The sequence below is a fragment of the Periplaneta americana genome, chromosome 14 (genome assembly GCF_040183065.1).
Source record: "Periplaneta americana isolate PAMFEO1 chromosome 14, P.americana_PAMFEO1_priV1, whole genome shotgun sequence".
NCBI classification, from domain to species: domain Eukaryota; kingdom Metazoa; phylum Arthropoda; class Insecta; order Blattodea; family Blattidae; genus Periplaneta; species Periplaneta americana.
In genome coordinates this window covers 2,789,028-2,811,178 of record NC_091130.1, presented here as the reverse complement: position 1 = coordinate 2,811,178, position 22,151 = coordinate 2,789,028, and the positions used below count along the sequence as shown (strand labels likewise).

The window sequence follows — 22,151 nt, the reverse complement described above, 5'->3', positions numbered from 1 at the left end:
TTTAATTTCCTCCCGAGTGTCATTTATATTTGTTACTGTTGCTCCAAGATATTTGAATTTTTCCACCTCTTCGAAGGATAAATCTATCCATCTATTTAAGTGCAGAAGCTTAATCATAAACAAAAGCAAAAAAGGTCTTTTGAATTCAATATTTTCTAATGTTAATAGAAAAAAAAAATGAGTTGAAACAAGTTTGGGGAGGCAGTGCCCTCCAACTTCCCTCATAACTCCGCCTATGTTTAGGATTTGTCTTGGGTGATTAGTTTCGAAGTTTTGTTCTTCATTCTCCAAAGCCTAGTGAGATCCTATGCTATAGTATGATTCAAACATGAAAATATAGTGCGGAATCTCCACTAAGTTTTGGGCAATGAAGAACAAGACTTCGAAACTAGTCAGCCAAGGTACGTAAATCTTAAATATTAACATAGTAAAGAAGTTGGAAATTTAATCAGTGATATATACAGTAGATGTGACAGTGGAAAACAGATGTAATTTGACAACATGATTATATTGTTTAATTATAATAAATGCTGATTAAATTTCAGTTATCTTCAGGAAAGATTAATATTTTGTTATGTAACCTTAGGGAAAAAAGTAATGATGATTGTAGCCTACTAGACTAGACGGCAGTTAGGAAAACGGTCGGCTGCTATATGCGCCGTAGAATTTGTGGCATGTGACGTCACAAGCTTGTACAGCAGAACCACTGTTGCCAACAGGACGGAAATTCCGTCGAAATTGACGGAATTTCAACGTAGCGGACGGGAAAAAAATGGCTTTGACGGGTGACTGATTTTTTGGCGGAAATTATGATTTACGTCGTCTTTTGACATTTTTAGCTGCTGTCATTTTTTTTAATTGTTTAATTTTTGGGAGATTTTACTTTTTATATGAACGGCCCTGCCTGTTCCGTACTATGTTTCAAATTACCTCGTAATCTAGTCAGATGTTGAGGAATAATTATTTTAATCAGAATTGGTAAGATGTGTTAAAATTTGCTTATATATATATATATAGGCCTATATATGGTCTTATTACTCTTTTTTAATTTTGACGGATTCTGACGGATTTCCAGGTGTTATACTGACGGGGATACAATTTATGTGTTGGCAACACTGAGCAGAACCAATCGGATCAGTCTGCAACAAGTACTTCCCAAGTTCGTTTGTTCACGTGCGAGTGTTTCAATACATTGAATAAGTGAAAGTAACATTTACTATGTGTATGTAAGGTAAATAAATGGAAGGAGAGACTGTAAAAAGACAAGTATTGCACAGGCAGGCGCGGAAAATAGTGTTTAAGGTGTATAATTATTTTAAAAAGTTGACGAGCACAACGCTGGCGGCCATCTTGATGCTGGCTGCAACGTTGCCAATATGCAAGAAACGACTGCAGAAGCATGTGGTGTGGGATTGAGAACTGTGCAAAGAATATTTTTAGTGAAGGAAAGAGGGTTTGTTTGGTGTCATGCTTACAGTAATCAACGGCTAAGGTCATTATTGTCTTTTGATAATTTAAATTCTCTCCTGTGCTATTTGCATCGCACGTGCTCGTGAAGTACGATGTGGCATTGTTATACGCTGCTTGCCCTCGCTATCTGTCTCTCTCGACGCAAACGCTAGCAGACAACCGCCTTCCGAATTGCCGTCGACTCTAGAAACTTTGAAAAAGTACTATTGTTAGATCTAGTACGAAAGTAATAACTGTGGCAACCATGCTCGTTCGCAGTGTTACCAAAGTGGAAAATTTAGATCGATGTGTGGAGTTCTTACCTTGGACTGGATGACAGAATGAATAATAATAGTAATTCATCGATGTTGCTACAGTTAAAGACCTTTTCTGGCTAATATTCGACAGATGTGTAACTAAATATGTCTGTTGCGAAATCATCTTCCAACAATATCGTTGCAATTACCATTTCTTCGTTAAATTACGTACTATTTGACGTTACTATTGAACATCTTATTTTGAGCAAATGTAAGCTATAACGTAAATTTGACGACTATGTTTTGGTGTGGTGCACGACATAATCTGGTATTTAGGCCTATGTGAATGTGATTTTCGAACTTGGCAATCAGTGACAATTCGGAAGGTAAGACGTGGTGGTAAGGCAGTAGTGGTAGTAGGTCTACTTGTTCATAGTTTTTGCGGTTATTATCGGTTATGTCTAAAGCCGTCCGCCCGTCCGTCCGTGCGCGACAACCCATGTAGGGACAATGCCGGGCAGACTGCTGGCCTCACGTCCACATGCCTCAGCAGAGATGAACGATCATCCAAGCAATGTGGGTGTAACGAATGATCAGCACGATGATCTCCTAGCTGTTGAAGCTGGTTTTCGAAACCAGATTTCGCTACACTCATTCTATAACACGAGTCCAGACATGGTGCTTGGGTCAGTGGTTCCCAACCTTTTGAGGGTCAGGGACCCTGAAGTCCATACTTCATTTTGGCCCACCCCGTAAAAATTTTATTTTTTGCATAATTTACACTCATGAACATGTTCCACTCATTAAATATTTGGAAAATGTAATGAATTAAACATCCTTAATATATTTATGGCGACAATAAATTTAATAGTTTTGGCTTTTGGATATATTCCCAAAATACGTACTGTAAATACAAAGATAGGTACTTTACATTCCATTACGTTTTTCTGAGAAATATGAAATTACTTATCTTTACACATATCATAAGGTTGTTAATGGAATCGTTGATATTACCATACAGCTGTCAGTTTTGACAAGTTTGTTTCAATTGTGGATAATCAAAGTCGCAAGTTTAGCTCAACATTAAATCAATTTTGCATTTGTTCTTCAACAAGACCAAAGCAGGAAATGTACACTAAACTCAAGTATGATAATACAAATTCATTTTAGCGTTTTACTCCAATTCGGAAAACATCAGGATACACGGTCTTGCATGCAACAGGGTCGTTGTATGAAACGCGATTTTTAAGCTCGAATCAGAAGATAATTCTAACAGTTTCCTTTGTTATTTAATGGACAGACTTTTTTTTTTGTTCCCATGTAATAAAGTTGCAATCTATAGAACCAAAGTTGGCTTTATTCGACATATAAATCTAGCTACCTAGTTACATAAACAAATACCTTGGATACGTAAACAAAACAAAACAAAACAGAAGAATCGATCATTATGGATATGGTCGATTTAACTATAAAACTCATTACATCCCAATAGAGTTTTCATCCAATTGTTTTTTCAGTTGCAGGAAGGAAAATAATCTCTTAATTTTAATGTTAATGAATAAAGATTTTCTTCATGTTTCCAACGATATTGGGCATAATTTCCTGCTAGAAAGTCACTATGTATGGAAAATGAATCTAATTCTCGATTGACGCGAGACTGCAAGTTTAATTTCTTTATCATTGTTCTCAGTCTTATCCTGTTAAAGTCGGATCCTGAAAACTCAATTTAGAGAATTAAAAAAAGCTAAAAATATCAAGTAGGTAGGCAAGGCTGACAAGCCAGAAGTCAGACCATGTCATTCCTTTAAAACTCTGTCTGAAAAGTTTGACACAGGCATAACAAATTCCAGCAAGCTATAATAGTACATTATGCAACGAGCCTATAATGGTAGTAATTAAGACGCGAGTATGTTTATGAAACGAGCGCAAGCGAGTTTCATAATTTTCATACGAGCGTCTCAATTACCATTATAGTCAAGTTTCATACGACTTTTTATGCTCGACCATATTTCTAACTTGAAATTATTCAGAAGTATTCATTTTATTCTTATCTGACTGAGGAGCGGAACTGATCTTCTGCAATATCTCGTAAATTGTGAGATGTGCGCAGACGCGAAAGTATTGATTTTTTCCGAGAAACAAATGTCCACATTGACCTTAATATAATCTAGAGAGTAAAATAAACATTAATCTTGATATAACATTGAAGTTAAATTAGATATTGAAAAACGAGATGACAAATTGAATTTATTTGAATATTATTTACAATTAACGATAATTATTATAGTAACAGAACTGACTTTATTTCAAATATAGGTGATTTATTGTGCAATTGGTGAAATGGATTTGCGGGGATGTGCGTTGTGAAAGGCTGGAAGATGACGGTGAATTGATGTTAATTTGTGTGTTTTTTTTTCGACTGAGTTTAATATTGTAGTTGAGATTTCAATTTTATTTTGGATCGATTCTTCAACATAAACTTCTGGGACAGTATTGGATTTCCAGCCTCCGTGACGTTTCGCTAGTTGTCTTTCGATTGCATATCCAAGAATAATCGATACTTGCGCTTTCATATTGCTACAATGCTATTTCTGATTGGTGGAAAACCTGAACTTTAATGAATAGGTGTACTTTAATGAGGTCCATTAAAGGGCTGCTACCAGGTGTATAATTACTACATTTCGGCATGGTCGAGCATAAAGAATCAAAGAATGTGTTATTCGTAAAGAAGGTGTAATCTATACTAATAATAAATCTGTAGCCGAAATTTTTCTGGTAATTTTCGATTTTCCAAAAATAATTGGTCCTAACATATATAATTAACCACCCTGAAACCGAAAATCGCTTTTTTGAAATTTTTGTTTGTATGTCTGTCTCTCTCTCTGTCTGTTTGTCTGTATGTTTGTTACCTTTTCACGCGATAATGGCTGAATGGATTTCGATGAAAATTGGAATATAAATTAAGTTTGTCGTAACTTAGATTATAGGCTATATGGCATTCAAAATACATTATTTAAAAGGGGGGTTATAAGGGGGCCTGAATTAAATAAATCGAAATATCTCGCTTATTATTGATTTTTATGAAAAATGTTACATAATAAGAATTTCTTTAAAAATAATTTCCGATAAGTTTTATTCTTTGAAAAATTTTGATAGGACTGATATTTAATGAGATAAATGAGTTTTAAAATTAAAATAACTGCCATCTAAGGCCGTGTAATGAATTAAAAAACAAATGACTTCGTCTATAAGGGGCCTTGGACAGCAACAATCGAAAGCTATGAAAGATAGCCTACAGATAATGTTTCTGCGTTTCTAAGAAGTAATATCAGAAGCTTAATTAACCGATTTATGTAATTAATTATTAATTCACCATTGGAAAGTGTAGTTTCTCTAGATGGACATAATGCTATAATGTTATCACCAGGGAACGGATTTATATGGACTAAAAATATATGAAATATGTAAATATATATGTAGTTATTTTTACCAAAATATGGAATTAAATATGGATTTTTACCAAAATATGGAATTAAATATGGACTTAAAATTATAAAAAAATGACTATGTACGTTAAATATTGGTACATTTTAATCAAACTAAACAAAAAATATAATGGACGTACCTTATCTTCCAATGTAGTTTCAACAAAACACAATTTTTATTGTCTGTTACCATAACAATAGGTTACAAACATTTCTTTCAAGTGCTGAAAAGTGAATCTTCTTCTATTGTCTCTGAGGATAGATTTATACTGACTAAAAGAGCGTTCGACGTCACAAGAAGTAACTGGTACATAATTCAATTTCACAATGTCTGCTGGGGATAAGTCCAAGTTAATCTTCACTGTTGATTCACCACTCATCACAGCAACAACCTTTTGTAGTTCTTCATATCCAGGGTTTTTTGAAAGTACAGTGTCCACCTTAGCTCTTACTGCATCTGCAACTTTACCTCTACCACGATTCAGTTGTTCCACAGTACTATTTATAATTTCAAAACTTTCAGATAGTGAAAGGTGCCTATTTTGGAGACTTTTGAGCGTTTTTATGATGCATGAAAATGTATGCTGAATGTGAGCTAAGTCATTCTTCACACTTATGTCACAGGTAACTGTTTTCGCAGTATCAATTGAGACTGCATCTTCAGAGTCCAATGCAAGGAGAACATTGTTAATAGAGTCTATATGTTCGGCATAATATTCAACTGCTTCTAGCCATGTACCCCATCTAGTTAAAATTGGCTTTGGTGGCAATGGAATTTCAGGGTACATTTCTTTCAACACGTTAACTCTACTGGGAGCTTTGAGAAATACTTTTTTCACTGATGAAATCAACAAATCTACTTTAGGGAAATTGTCTCTGACCACTTCTGCCACACGATGAAATGCATGCGCCACACAAGTAAAATGAGTCAATTTAGGATATACAACAGATAATGCTTGTCCAGCTTTGACCATATAAGGGGCAGCATCGCTAATAAAGAATAACACATTATCGTACATAATACCCTTTGGCCACAGGATACCCATAGCTTCGTTGAACAGTTTAACTATAGTTTTGTTATTGCACTTTTCTAGAACATCACAATGTAAAAGAATTCGTTCAGAATATTGTTCACTTAACAAACCGATAACTACATTACCAACAAGTCTACCTTCTTTGTCGGGAGTCTCATCAATGGAAACCCAAATTGAACTATCTTTAATTTCATCTCTTATCTTCTGTATTGTCTCATCGTAGATGGATGGAGCATACGTCTTCCTAAGTGTTGACTCATCCGGGATTGTATGTTGAGTATATTTTTCAAGGAATTCCCTGAAGACCTTATTCTTTAGTTTGTAGAGAGGAATATCAGCAGAGATGAGAGAACGGCACAGGTCGATGTTAAACTCAGATCTTACATTCGATGTTGTTGGTTGTGTTAAAAACAATTGTCTCTGCTTGGAATTTAGTTGTTTGTTGGCCTGATGTTTACTAGTTGTAATGTGTTGTTGCACCAGGAACTTTTGTGTAGATGATACTGCACACTGACACAAATTACAAAATAATATTTTATTGTCAGTTGATAAACCATCTTCTTTAAATTCTGAAATGTAACTTGTTAGTTTTGATTTTAAATTGACTGAATGACGTACTTTTGGCATATTTACCGTCTTTATAGTATGATTTACAAAACTGAACCTATGTGTACTCTGACTGGCATTTAACTGTTGAGCTGCACAACTGAAGTCTGTTAAAAATTTTAAATTAAATTAATACAGTTTTGTAACTTACTTTCCCATTGTTGATAGGACTGCTAATTTTCAAATAACTCTGATGTTAAAGGGATTACTGAACATGTGTTTAAATCTCTATTGTTGAAATGTATTTTTAAAAGTTAATGGAATTTTGTTTTGTTTTATTGTTAAACCTAATATAATATGGACTGTTTTATATGAAATATGGAAAATATATGGAAATTAACGAAAATATGTACTAAACTCTAAAATATGGAAAAATATGGAAAATAAAAGTAGGATTTTTCAACCCTACACATTGTGAAACATAAAGATAATGCAAAATATAAATTATATTAGCTTTATAAGTAAATATGTATTTACATATAAATCCTTTCCCTGGTTATCACAGTAACTCCTGAGTGAATCGAGGACAGGTAAGATTAAAATAGCTTCTTATGCACAGAAAACTTGATAGGCTATCCTGTACATTCGTTTCCTGTATTTCCTAAACTAATTTTTATGACCAAATGAGTGGTCTCTGGATCAAAATGATCGCATTTCAATTTTTTAATTAAATTTAAATTAAGTAACATAATAAACGGTTTATCCTTCTATCAAACACGAATGTTCCTTGGATCAAATGTCCTATTTTAATTATATAATTACTTTATATTTATTTCTAACGTGTGCAGCGGAGCGCACAGGTACGGCTAGTAATAAATAAAGTCTTTAAGACAGATCAAGTCGTATCACACTTTTTGTAGTTTACATTAGAACTTGCATTTGTGATTATTCACACGTGTATTTCTCTTTGTCATACTGCAGTTTCATCATTTACATAAGTGTTCTATATGGCCACATGTAGTACGCTATCATACTTCCATTAAAACATTCCACGTCACTTATATCTGCTACTAACATTTTATGTGCGTATAGAGGCTGCATGATATACCATCCAGATATCGAATCCTAGAGCAGACTTTCTAAAACCATTTTACTAAGGAATAATTCTTAAGAGATGAAATGGGTGAAATTTCTATTTTCTACATTATTTTTAAGCTAGAGGCTTAATTTTTTGCATACAGTAACCTATTGTTATGAATATTAAGCCTATCAATACCAATGGGGAAATACTTTGTGCTCACCTTGTCCAAAATTTGTATTTTAAATATGTAATTCATACATTAAAAATATGAAAATAATATATATTGTCAGTTATGGATCTTTCTATCTTACTGTGTTTCGAAATATGTATTATATGACTTTCTTGTGTCATTGTTTAATCATTTTCACCGATAGTTTTACTGAAATACGAAAATATGTTAACAAGAAATATTCCAAACTTGTGGAAGTAATTGTTCGAAAATATACAGTGATATTTCAATTTTTCTCTTTTATTATAGTTCATACTATTTTCTGATTACAAATGTTAAAAAAGAAAAATGTTCAAAATTAAACATTTTTGTACTAGATAAAGATTAATTTTTTCGTCCTACAGAATATATATTTTTTATTTTATTGGGTTATTTTACGACGCTGTATCAATATCTAGGTTATTTAGCATCTGAATGATATGAAGGTGATAATGCCGGCGAGTCCGCACCTGTGGAGTAACGGTTAGCGCGTCTGGCCGCGAAAGCAGGTGGCCCGGGTTCGATTCCCGGTCGGGGCCAAGTTATGTGGTTGAGGTTTTTCCGAGGTTTTCCCTCAACCCATTATGAGCAAATGCTGGGTAACTTTCGGTGCTGGACCCCGGACTCATTTCACCGGCATTATCACGTTCATCTCATTCAGACGCTAAATAACCAGAGATGTTGATAAAGAGTCGTAAAATAACCTACCAAAAAAAAATAAAAAAAATAATCCCGGTGAAATGAGTCCAGGGTCCAGCACCGAAAGTTACCCAGCATTTGCTCGTATTAGGTTGAGGGAAAACCCCAGAAAAAACCTCAACCAGGTAACTTGCCCCGACCGGGATTCGAACCCGGGCCACCTGGTTTCGCAGCCAGATGCGCTGACCGTTACTCCTCAGGTGTGGACCAGAATATATCTGTTAAGGTAACAATGGTACTAGGCCTAAACTGTGGCCTGTTCAGTATATGAGGACGGCTGTGAAGAAAGTCATGCATAACATTTTCCAGACTGTTATGTTAAGTAGGCCTAATTGTTCGAAAATTTACAATGACATTTCAGTTTTTCTCTTTTATTATAGTACATACTATTTGCTGATTATAAGTGTTAATATAGCTGTTCAAAATTAAACATTTTTGTAGTGATCACAAAATACCCCTCCATTAGTACTGCATGTTATTAAAAACGCCTTGCTATTGCTAGAGTTAATGTCTCCACTGACACAAGACTGCTGTTTGCTCACTGCCTACTTCTGCTAGAGCTAGCACTGAGACATAAGTAAAATGTGTACCATTGGGCGAGGGATCATATTTACAGTCAAAGGTTCCCAGCCTATTGAATTTACTTAGTGTACTGTTTTGAGTAGAGTACACCAAACCATAAAGTACATTTTTAACATCATTAAAACCAAAACGAACAGAGGGTTACCAGACATAAAATCCAGGATTATAATGTCCATATGTGAAAATGTCTATGGAATAATGTCCACATTGAAAATGTCCATGTTAAATCGTCCAGAGTCAAAATGTCCATAGTAGTATAATGTCCACTTCACCCTGATGTCTAGAGTCAAAATGTCCATAGTAGTATAATGTCCACTTTCCCTGATGTCCAGAGTCAAAATGTCCATAGTAGTATAATGTCCACTTCACTCTGATGTCCAGAGTCAAAATGTTCATAGTAGTATAATGTCCACTTCACTCTGATGTCCAGAGTCAAAATGTCCATAGTAGTATAATGTCCACTTCACTCTGATGTCGGGAGTCAAAATGTTCATAGTAGTATAATGTCCACTTCACTCTGATGTCCAGAGTCAAAATGTCCATAGTAGTATAATGTCCACTTCACTCTGATGTCGGGAGTCAAAATGTCCATAGTAGTATAATGTCCACTTCACTCTGATGTCCAGAGTCAAAATGTCCATAGTAGTATAATGTCCACTTCACTCTGATGTCGGGAGTCAAAATGTCCATAGTAGTATAATGTCCACTTCACTCTGATGTCCAGAGTCAAAATGTCCATAGTAGTATAATGTCCACTTCACTCTGATGTCGGGAGTCAAAATGTCCATAGTAGTATAATGTCCACTTCACTCTGATGTCGGGAGTCAAAATGTTCATAGTAGTATAATGTCCACTTCACTCTGATATCCAGAGTCATAATGTCCATAGTAGTATAATGTCCACTTCACTCTGATGTCCAGAGTCAAAATGTCCATAGTAGTATAATGTCCACTTCACTCTGATGTCCAGAGTCATAATGTCCATAGTAGTATAATGTCCACTTCACTCTGATGTCCAGAGTCAAAATGTCCATAGTAGTATAATGTCCACTTCACTCTGATGTCCAGAGTCAAAATGTCCATAGTAGTATAATGTCCACTTCACTCTGATGTCCAGAGTCATAATGTCCATAGTAGTATAATGTCCACTTCACTCTGATGTCCAGAGTCAAAATGTCCATAGTAGTATAATGTCCACTTCACTCTGATGTCCAGAGTCATAATGTCCATAGTAGTATAATGTCCACTTCACTCTGATGTCCAGAGTCAAAATGTCCATAGTAGTATAATGTCCACTTCACTCTGATGTCCAGAGTCATAATGTCCATAGTAGTATAATGTCCACTTCACTCTGATGTCCAGAGTCAAAATGTCCATAGTAGTATAATGTCCACTTCACTCTGATGTCCAGAGTCAAAATGTCCATAGTAGTATAATGTCCACTTCACTCTGATGTCCAGAGTCAAAATGTCCATAGTAGTATAATGTCCACTTCACTCTGATGTCCAGAGTCAAAATGTCCATAGTAGTATAATGTCCACTTCACTCTGATGTCCAGAGTCATAATGTCCATAGCTCTATAATGTACGCTATATCCATTGTTCATGGTAGTTATAGTAACCTATGTAAAAATTTTCAAATGCAGAACTAATCAGAACTGAATTTTATAAAGACGGAACGAAATCCTCAGTTAGTGCCATCACAGAAGGGTAAGCGACTTCTTTCTTTTCGTGGATACCTGTACCAACATCTTGACTTTAATAGAGATAGGACAAAAATATATTGGCGGTATAGGAACATGAACCTCCCAGCCTGAAAGGCATGCAGCACACAAACAACGCGGTAGAACACTGGCACAATCTTCTTCAACGCGTGATGGCTGTACATACATCCACTTGGCGATTTATGCAGTGCCTAAAGCGTGAAGAAAATGGAATTTGGACACAAATATTGCAAGCAAGGGTGAGGCATACACAAATTAAAGAGCTGGGAATGAAACGTATTTGACGAATCAAAGACAAATTCTCCAGATTGTGAGAAACTACAACAGGTACAAAGAAAAAGGAGAAATTCTCTTAAATCTTAAAAGTATTAGTTACCATCTTAAAAAGTGGGGCTGTGGTTCCCGATGATTAATAACTTATTTGTACGAGTTATGGAATAAAATTTATTGTGTTGTATTCAAGCAGATTTTCCTTTGAACTTGGATATTATGGACGTTTGACACTATGGACATTTTGACCTAACGGACGTTTTATCATATGGCCTTTCTGTCATATGGACATTTAGTACATGGACATTTTGACCTTATGGACGTTCTGTAGTAGGGTGAGTCCATGAAAAAGAAGAAATTTTGTCTGTGGAAAATTTTTTTTCTCTCTTTTTAAAACCATGATTAATGTGTTCTTAAAACATCAAAGAATTCAAATTTTGAAGATAAGTTGGTATTTTCAAGTTAATAAATTGGCAGTTTTGCCGTAAACGTGGCTAACATGAGCTGCTTTTTACATGGTTACAGTTGTGAATGTTTGAAGACACATTGCTAGTAAGTCCATATTATAATGATGTTTTTTTCTCTTATAATGCAATATTTCAGAGTATGATAGGTGTAATTTCAGGTAATTTCAAGATTTCAATCAAATTAGGAATACTTAAAATTGTTTTTAAAAAGTGTAGCAGATAATGTCCCGTACTTGACACAAATGAGGTTAAGTTTAATTTTTTCCAGTTTCAATTGCTACCATTGTTTAACACTTTGTATGTTAACAGTATTACATGGAATCTTTGCTTTACCACAACTTTCAAATTATTTTAGCTTTTTATAATTTTATTATTAAAAATTATTTACTGTCCCGTACGTGACATCACGTATGGGACAAATGTGCTATTGCTGAAGGACACACCAGCAGACCAGTGTAGGTGTCTGATCCATGAGAATTTCATATTTAAACTTAAAGCTTTGAAATATAACTATACAAATGAATTTTGGAAGAGTATTCTATGTGATTACAATCTCGATTAATCATGCTGGCACAACCAATGCGAAAAATGTTCAATGGAAAATTAATGTTACTTCCAAGAGGCAAAAGAAATCATAGCTGAGATAATTTTGTGTTTGTGGCTGTAGATGGTGCGAGGGGAAAATCTGACAAGGACGCCATGAAATAAGAAGACATGGACAACGAACTGGTAGCTCACACTGAGGTCGAAGCACATGGGATGCTGTTGGAGCACATGGATGTTGCTACGATAAAGAAAGAAATTGATGATGAAGGCTTCACGCAGGAATTCGAAGTTGTTAAAGAAGAAGTGGACGAGGTTAAGCAAGAGCTGGAGTTGGTGGACGATGACCCGATCAAACTGGAGGCTCACAGGTGATCCACACTGGCTTTTGTTTGCTCACAGTTCTTTGTTGTTGTGAATGCAGCGTTCTGAAGTTTAGATAAGATATTTTTAATTTGAATACTCAGTCACAACGATTCCAGTCTTCTTCTGTCCTGTTTATTGCTGATTTATTTAGTTATCTACATCTATACTAATAATAAATCTGTAGCCAAAATTTTTCTGGTAATTTTCGATTTTCCAAAAATAATTGGTGTTAACATGTATAATTAACCATCCTGAAACAAAAAATCGCTTTTTTGAAATTTTTGTTTGTATGTCTGTCTGTCTGGATGTTTGTTACCTTTTCACGCGATAATGGCTGAACTGATTTATATGAAAATTGGAATATAAATTAAGTTCGTTGTAACTTAGATTTTAGGCTATATGGCATTGAAAATACTTTATTTAAAAGGGGGATTATGAGGGGGTTTGAATTAAATAAATCGAAATATCTCCCTTATTATTAATTTTCATGAACAATGTTACATAACAAAAGTTTATTTAAAAATAATTTCCGATAAGTTTTATCCTATACAAAATTTTGATAGGACTGATATTTAATGAGATAAATGAGTTTCAAAATTACAATAACAACGCCATCCAAGGCGCTGTACTGAAATAAAAACAAATGACTTCGTCTATAAGGGGCCTTGGACAACAACAATCGAAAGCTATTAAACATAGCCTACAGAGAATGTTTCTGTGTTTGTATGAAGTAATATCGGAAGGTAATTAATTGTTTAATTATTATTTCGCCATTGGAAAGTGTAGTTTCTCTAGATGGACATAATTCTACAATGTTATTACAGTAACTTCTGAAACATATAGCAAGTAATATAAGATATACACATTAAAACTAAATGATATGTCAATCTTCATTAAACTATGGTTGCATGTAATAACAATTAAGAAACATGTTAAAGGAATTGTCATTACACCAAATGATTGCTCTCTGGACCAAAATGACCGCATTTTAATTATTTAAATACAATTTAAATTAAGTAACATATTAAACGATTTATCCTTCTATCAAACACGAATGTTCCCTGGATCAAATGTCCTATTTTAATTATGTAATTACTTTATATTTATTTCTAACAGGTGCAGCAGAGTGCACGGGTGCTGCTAGTTAATAATATTACTGTACTACCGTACTACATTCCTTAAACAGCATTCGAAAATTCCTCCCGCTATCACTCAAGAAAATACTAGTGGAAACACTAGTGATGCCCCACTTCGATTATTGTGTTTTCTACCGACTGACCTCAATGTCAACCAGTCGCAAAAATTACAACGTGTTCATAATTCTTGTGTTCGCTTCGTCTGCGATGTCCGTCGTGCTGACCACATTACCCCATCCTTCCAAACTCTAAACTGGCTACGGCTTAACGAACGTAGAAATTTTCATTCTCTTGTTCTCCTTTTCCAAGTCCTTCACACCTCTACACCTACCTACCTTGCCTCCCGTTTCAGTTACCTGTCATCATATCATAATCTCTTCACACGCACGCAAAATAGCCGCATACTAGCCATACCAACACATAAGACATCATCGTATTCATCATCATACACAATCTCGCTCTCGCGCTTGTGGAATACCCTACCCAGTGACATCAGAGACTGTCGGAATTTAGTAGCGTTCAAAAGCAAACTTATTAAGCATTTTCTTACTGCGTAGAGTAGGTTTAATTTTTACTTAATTAATAAAAAAAAAATGTTTCTCCCTTCTTAACTTTTACAATGAACTGTCTAGCTTTTATTAATCAGTTAATCTTTCAGTACTTTGATTTTTACGTGAAACTTATGGAGGACCTATACATATGTAGGTTGTAATGTAAAATTAGGTTACTTTATGCATTATTATTAATTGTAATTATTGTGTATAATCCTACTTGACAATTTCACTTAATGTTTTAATTTAGAACAATATTATCTAAAAAACATATTAAACTGTCTTATACAAAATAAACTTTAATTCAATTTTGAAATTAAATTAAACAATTGAGTAAGGGACAAACTAGAAATCAGCAACAAAACTATTTTTATTGTATTTGTAAATTTAATATTAATTGTAATTATAATTGTAATTGTATTCTTAATATTGTAGTTGTAATCCCCTGTAGAGGGGAAGAGAAGGCCTCATGGCCTTATCTCTACCAGGTTAAATAAATAAATAAATAATAATAAAACTGTATTAAAATTAAATTTTTCTGGTAATTTTCCCTTCTGCAAACATAATTATGTTAACATCTAGGCCTATAATGAACTATCCCGAGACCAAAAATTGCATTTTTGAAATGTGTATTTGTATGTCTGTATGTTTATATTCACTATCAAGTTTGTATATATAATGTAGTCTGCTTCACATGAAAGAAAATTTACACAATTGTAATCTTACATCAGATATCCATGCTTATCAAACCAGGAATATAATCAGAACTTAAACACTCCTTATGTAAGACTAAGTAAAACTGTAAAGAGCTGTAAGTATTTAAGTATCACACCCTCTTCTGCTACAACTGCAACTGTTATTAGATTAAAAAAATAAATAGAAAATGGCCTACAAGCAAGGTATCTTACTCGCTTGACAAATATTTAGAGTGTAACAAAATTGATTTAGTGTTTTAGGTAAATGTTGTATTTAAAAAGGGTAAAGTTTAAAACTTAAACAATTTTAGAACATTGTAACTGGGGCAATTATTACATTTGATTTTGTATAGCACACTGAATATTTCAATATCCAGTAATTTCATCACTATACAATTTTGTTATTGTAGGTTTAATTTGTAATTCGGTAAATATAAAATATTCTTTGTTTTTCTATGATAAATTATCTAGCTGTCATTAGTCAGGTAATCTTTACGTACTTTAATTTTCATTGTAATTGTAATTGTAAATTTAATACTAATTGTAATTTTATTTGTAATTGTAATTGTGAATTTAATACTAATTGTAATTTTATTCTTCATATTATAGTTGTAACCCCCTGGTAGAGGGGCAGAGAAGGCCTGAAGGCCCTATCTCTACCAGGTTAAATAAATAAATACTAAATACTACTGTTAAGAATTTGTTACTTATTTCTATTGTTTAAGTATTACTGTAATATGTTCTGTAGGCTAGAGTATATTTCAGTTTTCTGAGTGTTGATGCAATTTTGTGTGTTTTATTGTGGTAATTTATTTTCCTTTTGTGTATGGTTGTCATTGTTCATTTGTTTACTATGTTTAAGTTGGCCTTTTTTGTTGTTTTGTTTTCCTATGACGAAGTCTGTGACATCATCCATGTATATATGTTTTTTTGTTAATAAATATTATTATTATTATTATTATTATTATCATCATCGATAATTGCTGAACGCATTTACATAGAATTTGTGATCTACTCAAAGGCTACTTTAAGTCCTACATGAATATTTTTTTCTCACTAGCCAGTGCTGTACCACCTGAATACATTTCACAGCCTTCTGTCTCTCTTTTTTTTCTCCCCTCCCTCCCTCCCTCTCCCTCTCTCTCTCTATATATATGGTTACTAACTCCAAAACCCAGAAAAATAGGACATTTTATTTTATCATAAATTCACAGCTGGACAATACCGGACACAGCAACTAGATTTGCCAACTGTAAAATTAATAATACGGTAGTAAAAAAGCAGCGGACATTTCAGTTTGACTTATCAGATTACCAGGAAACAATTGGCATTCAAACAGTCCTCTCTGTAGATTGAAAATTCAAAAAAGTTTCATATCCATTGTTCAAGAATTAAAACAGAAAATCAACATCCCGAATTTAAAAGAAAACTTACAAATTAAACCAAATCCTTTAACTCTATTAAATATAGAGTATAATCTAAATTTAACAGAAGAAATACTGAAATCAGAAGTAAACACTGAAATAATGAAATAATTGTCTTTAGAGACAATTAATATTAGGTACTCTCCACAAAACTGGCTTCATTTATACACTGATAGATCCTTGATCTCCAGAGAACAAGGTGCCGGTGCAGGTGTTACGTGCTGTCTCTTCTCACTTTATAGATCTCTTGGGTATGGAACAACAAGTTTTGATGGTGAAATCATTGCAATAAGTGAAAGTCTCAGGAATCTTCTATGCCACATCAATAAATTAAAAAATGCAGTTATATTGTCAGACTCCAAAGCAGCTATTCCATCAATAGTCTCTAAGCACACACCTTCATCTCAAACAGCAGAAATAACTAAAATGCTCTCTCAATTAATATCACTCAATAAAAGAATTGTATTCCAATGGATACCATCCCATTGTGGAATCCTGGGAAATGAGAATGCGGATGCTTTAGCAAAGAAGGGCAGCACTGCTACTTACAGACCTGTTACTAATCTACGTATTACTCTGTGAAGAGATTTATTAAATCTACATACTTAGACTTCAACAAACAAAATTTGATAACACAGTCTCAAGGGAAAAAATGGAAAACTCTGCATCATAATCCACAGTTAAATCCTGATTTACCACGAAAATCGTCTGTAACTGCATTTAGATTGGCAACAGGCCATGATTGTTTGGCCAAACACCTGCATAGAATTGGAATATATCAGTCCCCTAACTGCCCATTGTGCAACTCAAACCAAGAAATGGATTCGGAACATCTCAAAATCTGTGCTTCAGTGGGTGACCATGATAATATCTTTGAAAAATATTGGAGTGCAAGAGGTCAAATGACTTTATTGTCAAGCGCTTGGCATTAGAAAACAACAACACATTTTACTACAATACGTTCAGATATGTATTTTGAGCTACATACCATACCTACTGATTAACTATAGAGCATTAGGTATATGGGCGTCTTCTTGGTGGATATTCCCTTCTTTGTAATAGGCTACAACTGAAATATGTTATTTACTGTAACTAAGCATTATTTCACACAATGCTTATAAATATACTTATATATTTTGTAAACTCGGAATGCTCTATGGTTCTTGAAACCCTACTTTGAAGAACTTCTTAGTGCTCTGATAATCTTAGGTTGGCGTTCTGCATGTTTCAGTGAATCACCACAAGTCTTGTCGAATTTTTTTTTTTTTTGTATAGAATTTTATTCAGCTTCCTCCAAGTGAGGCTGCCTAGAAGACAAAGCTTACCAAAAAATTGTTTTTTTTTTTTTTAGTAAATGGTAGGTACACAATTATAATGAAAAAAGAAACAATGGAGAAGGAACTACTAAACAGAAGATCATTAATTAAAAAAAAAAAACATAAAATTTCCTAGTACGGTATCTATTTGCTGTCAGGTGATCGCAGTTGTCTATTTATCACTAGTTGCAAGACCCAACTTAAGTGAGCAGATCGCCATAGCAAAGAGATCAATCTATATAACTGTAGAGATGGTTTCTTAGGATATTTATAGATCCCTTCACTGCAGACAGAGATACTTCAGTGACAAGAGTTTGTCCTAGACCAAACTGCTTGCAAAAATGCGCGAATCTTTTTGTGATGGTTCCTCTAGCCCCAATCAGTAATCCAATAACTTCGATCGATGTTAGATGATATTTTTCCTTATAATATGGTATAGTGGGGTCGTATATATCGTATTTTTCCTGATGTACCTCAGCAGGTTGGTTTTCGCACCGTTCCATCCTTACAGTTGGATCAATTATGAATCCGCTTGTTGATCTTGTCGGGATAGCGATGATGTCAATGCGCCTTGTAGATCCATTTGTGGACAAACCATGGACCTCCTCCTCCACTTGGTAGTCTTTTCCTTGTAGGGCCGATGCTAAGAGGGATCGAATCTTGTTCGAAAAAAAAAAAAAAAAAGAAAAAGTTCAGCTTCGCTAATTCAACTTTCATGCAGTTTCTGGCTTTTGTCCATACTTACTCATTTACCTACTTAATTTCCGAAGATGTTTTATTTTCCTTTAAAATCCACCATCCTTAGCCTGTTTTAAGAGCCCTCACCACTAAGAGCTTTGGCTTGGCTTAGCCAGGACGGGTCCTTGCTTTTAGGCTTACAAGGACTGTCCAAGTACAAAATAATAACGTTTTGATAGTTTGTCTGTGTTTTACAGTGCAGCATTCCCAGAACAGAAGTTCAACGAGTGTGGGGTGTGCAGGCGGATATTCAGGCACCCCTCGAGCCTGAGGAGCCACCTGCTGAGTCACGTGGACCCCAAGTCACAGGCGCACGAGTGCGCGATATGCGGGCGGAAGTACAAGCGGGCGTGCAACCTGCGGGCACACATACTGGTGCATGCCGGGCAGCAGCCGTACCGGTGCGCGGTGTGCCGTGAGGCCTTCAGCACGCAGTATCACCTGCAGAGGCACTCGCAGGGCCATGCACACGACGAGCTCACGACCGACGTGGTGTGCGCGGTGTGCCACAAGCGCTTCAAGAACATCATTGCTCTGACCATGCATGCTAGGATGCATAGCCGTGAACGGGTGGAGTGTAGCACGTGCGGCAAGGCGTTCGGACATATCAGCAACCTCAGGAGGCACGCCGTTGTCCATGACAAGAAGCCAGTGCACAGGTGTTCTGTGTGCAGCAAGACATTCAGGCACCACTCCTACCTCAAGACACACTCCATCACACACACCGAGTTCCACATGCGGACATGCTGGGCTAACTCGCCACACAGGCCAACTGCACAGAGTGCGTGCTAAGTTCTGTTGACTCTAAAAACAGCATTTTGTTCGTTGGAACGTCCATGAACTTGGCTCTATAGATTATTTTGCATTCTGTAGAAAACTGTCTTGTTGTGTTCCTCCATAAAATATACACCCAACAGCCCAACACTATGTTCTTTAAAATAAATACTTTGTAAGAAGTTGTATTGTTTTTGTGTACTTTCCAAAGGTACAACCTTAAAACTGGTATCAAAGTTAAACAGAAGTTAACATTTTTGAACAAAACATTGGAAAACACACTTTTAGGAAAGTTGAAACAAAAAATAAAATTATTATAAGAAAGTACAGACCGATTATTTTGGTCCTGACAGCTCAGCGACGCGAAAGAGGGGAAATAATAGGAGGAGTAGGGAGAGCTCCACAGTAGAGATAGGGCGAGTGGTCGGTAAAGGCAAGCGAGTGAATAACCCAAACACCCCTTGGCGTAACTAAATGGACTCGCCTGTCCCACGCGCACATCTCCAGCAACTGGCAGGACTAAATAATCGGTCTGTACAGGCAATTATTTACACCAACAAATGTTAAGATAAGATGGAGGATTTTATTTCATATTAAATTCAAGGGGTTAAGGGTGAAGCAAGTAAAGCGATAGGGTTGGAAGTAAATCCCGAAAAGACTAAGTATATGATTATGTTTCGTGACGAGAATATTGTACGAAATGGAACTATAAAAATTGGAAATTTATCTTTCGAAGAGGTGGAAAAATTCAAATATCTTGGAGCAACAGTAACAAATATAAATGACACTCGGGAGGAAATTAAACGCAGAATAAATATGGGAAATGCCTGTTATTATTCGGTTGAGAAGCTTTTGTCATCTAGTCTGCTGTCAAAAAATCTGAAAGTTAGAATTTATAAAACAGTTATATTACCGGTTGTTCTTTATGGTTGTGAAACTTGGACTCTCACTTTGAGAGAGGAACAGAGATTAAGGGTGTTTGAGAATAAGGTTCTTAGGAAAATATTTGGGGCTGAGAGGGATGAAGTTACAGGAGAATGGAGAAAGTTACACAACACAGAACTGCACGCATTGTATTCTTCACCTGACATAATTAGGAACATAAAATCCAGACGTTTGAGATGGGCAGGACATGTAGCACGTATGGGCGAATCCAGAAATGCATATAGAGTGTTAGTTGGGAGGCCGGAGGGAAAAAGACCTTTGGGGAGGCCGAGACGTAGGTGGGAAGATAATATTAAAATGGATTTGAGGGAGGTGGGATATGATGGTAAAGACTGGATTAATCTTGCTCAGGATAGGGACCGATGGCGGGCTTATGTGAGGGCGGCAATGAACCTCCAGGTTCCTTAAAAGTAAGTAAGTAAGTGTGAAATTTCAACTTTTATAATTTTGAAGCAATCATTAAATTTTTATGATATACTCACACAGTTAACATGTGCTATAAAAACAAATTTCAACTTCTTAGATGAAATACGAAATACGAAAAGCCTGAAATCCCATAAGGGCAACGGCCTCCTACAGGAGTGTAGGGTGAGCTGAAGGTCTACTACACCTGGGGAGCCAGTCCAAGAGAGCTTACACTATACTTACAAACTAAACACATAAACAAATTATACCAACTAAACACGAAAAACTATACAGACTAAACACATAAATTATGCAAACTAAACACATAGATTATAATCTGAACACAACTGTCCACACTAAACACACGATAAAAAAGAAAAAAAAGTACACAAACTAAACACATACACAGTCTTAACTCACACACAAACTAAATACACAAAAACCTATACAAATTGCACAGCCTAAACACACAAACTATCCAAACTAAAACACACAAAACCATACAACTGAACACAAAAATTATATTAACTAAATACATGAACTATACCAACTATACACGGAATCAAACTATCCAAACTAAAACACACAAAACCATACAATTGAACACAAAAATTATACTAACTAAATACATGAACTATACCAACTATACACGGAATCAAACTATCCAAACTAAAACACACAAAACCATACAATTGAACACAAAAATTATACTAACTAAATACATGAACTATACCAACTATACACGGAATCAAACTATCCAAACTAAAACACACAAAACCATACAACTGAACACAAAAATTATATTAACTAAATACATGAACTATACCAACTATACACGGAATCAAACTATCCAAACTAAAACACACAAAACCATACAACTGAACACAAAAATTATATTAACTAAATACATGAACTATACCAACTACACACGGAATCAAACTATCCAAACTAAAACACACAAAACCATACAATTGAACACAAAAATTATACTAACTAAATACATGAACTATACCAACTATACACGGAATCAAACTATCCAAACTAAAACTCACAAAACCATACAATTGAACACAAAAATTATACTAACTAAATACATGAACTATACCAACTATACACGGAATCAAACTATCCAAACTAAAACACACAAAACCATACAATTGAACACAAAAATTATACTAACTAAATACATGAACTATACCAACTACACACGGAATCAAACTATCCAAACTAAAACACACAAAACCATACAATTGAACACAAAAATTATACTAACTAAATACATGAACTATACCAAATATACACGGAATCAAACTATCCAAACTAAAACACACAAAACCATGCAATTGAACACAAAAATTATACTAACTAAATACATGAACTATACCAACTACACACGGAATCAAACTATCCAAACTAAAACACACAAAACCATACAATTGAACACAAAAATTATACTAA

At 34.9% G+C, this 22,151-nt stretch overlaps 1 protein-coding gene across 5 annotated transcripts; it reads left to right on the top strand.

Annotated features, from left to right (window-relative positions):
* The first annotated feature begins 1,118 nt into the window (after window positions 1-1,118).
* On the top strand, window positions 1,119-19,495 carry LOC138713086 (zinc finger protein 583-like). Of its 5 annotated transcripts, none has more exons than XM_069844839.1 (3): window positions 1,119-1,231; window positions 12,468-12,714; window positions 18,749-19,495. In XM_069844839.1, the coding sequence occupies exons 2-3, from the start codon at window positions 12,515-12,517 to the stop codon at window positions 19,359-19,361; spliced, it is 813 nt and encodes a 270-aa protein (XP_069700940.1). In that variant the 5' UTR covers window positions 1,119-1,231; window positions 12,468-12,514; the 3' UTR covers window positions 19,362-19,495. The 5 variants fall into 5 exon arrangements, with proteins under 5 accessions (XP_069700940.1, XP_069700938.1, XP_069700939.1 ...); XM_069844837.1 differs by lacking the exon at window positions 1,119-1,231 and adding an exon at window positions 1,240-1,492; XM_069844838.1 differs by lacking the exon at window positions 1,119-1,231 and adding an exon at window positions 1,509-1,977.
* The last annotated feature ends 2,656 nt before the right edge of the window (window positions 19,496-22,151 follow it).

Excerpts from the sequence above, each read along its gene's own strand:
- LOC138713086 (XM_069844839.1), top strand. The coding sequence starts at position 12,515 with ATGGACAACGAACTGGTAGCTCACACTGAGGTCGAAGCACATGGGATG. Across the intron at positions 12,715-18,748 it reads ATCAAACTGGAGGCTCACAG|TTTGTCTGTGTTTTACAGTG; the intron begins GTGATCCACACT and ends ACGTTTTGATAG.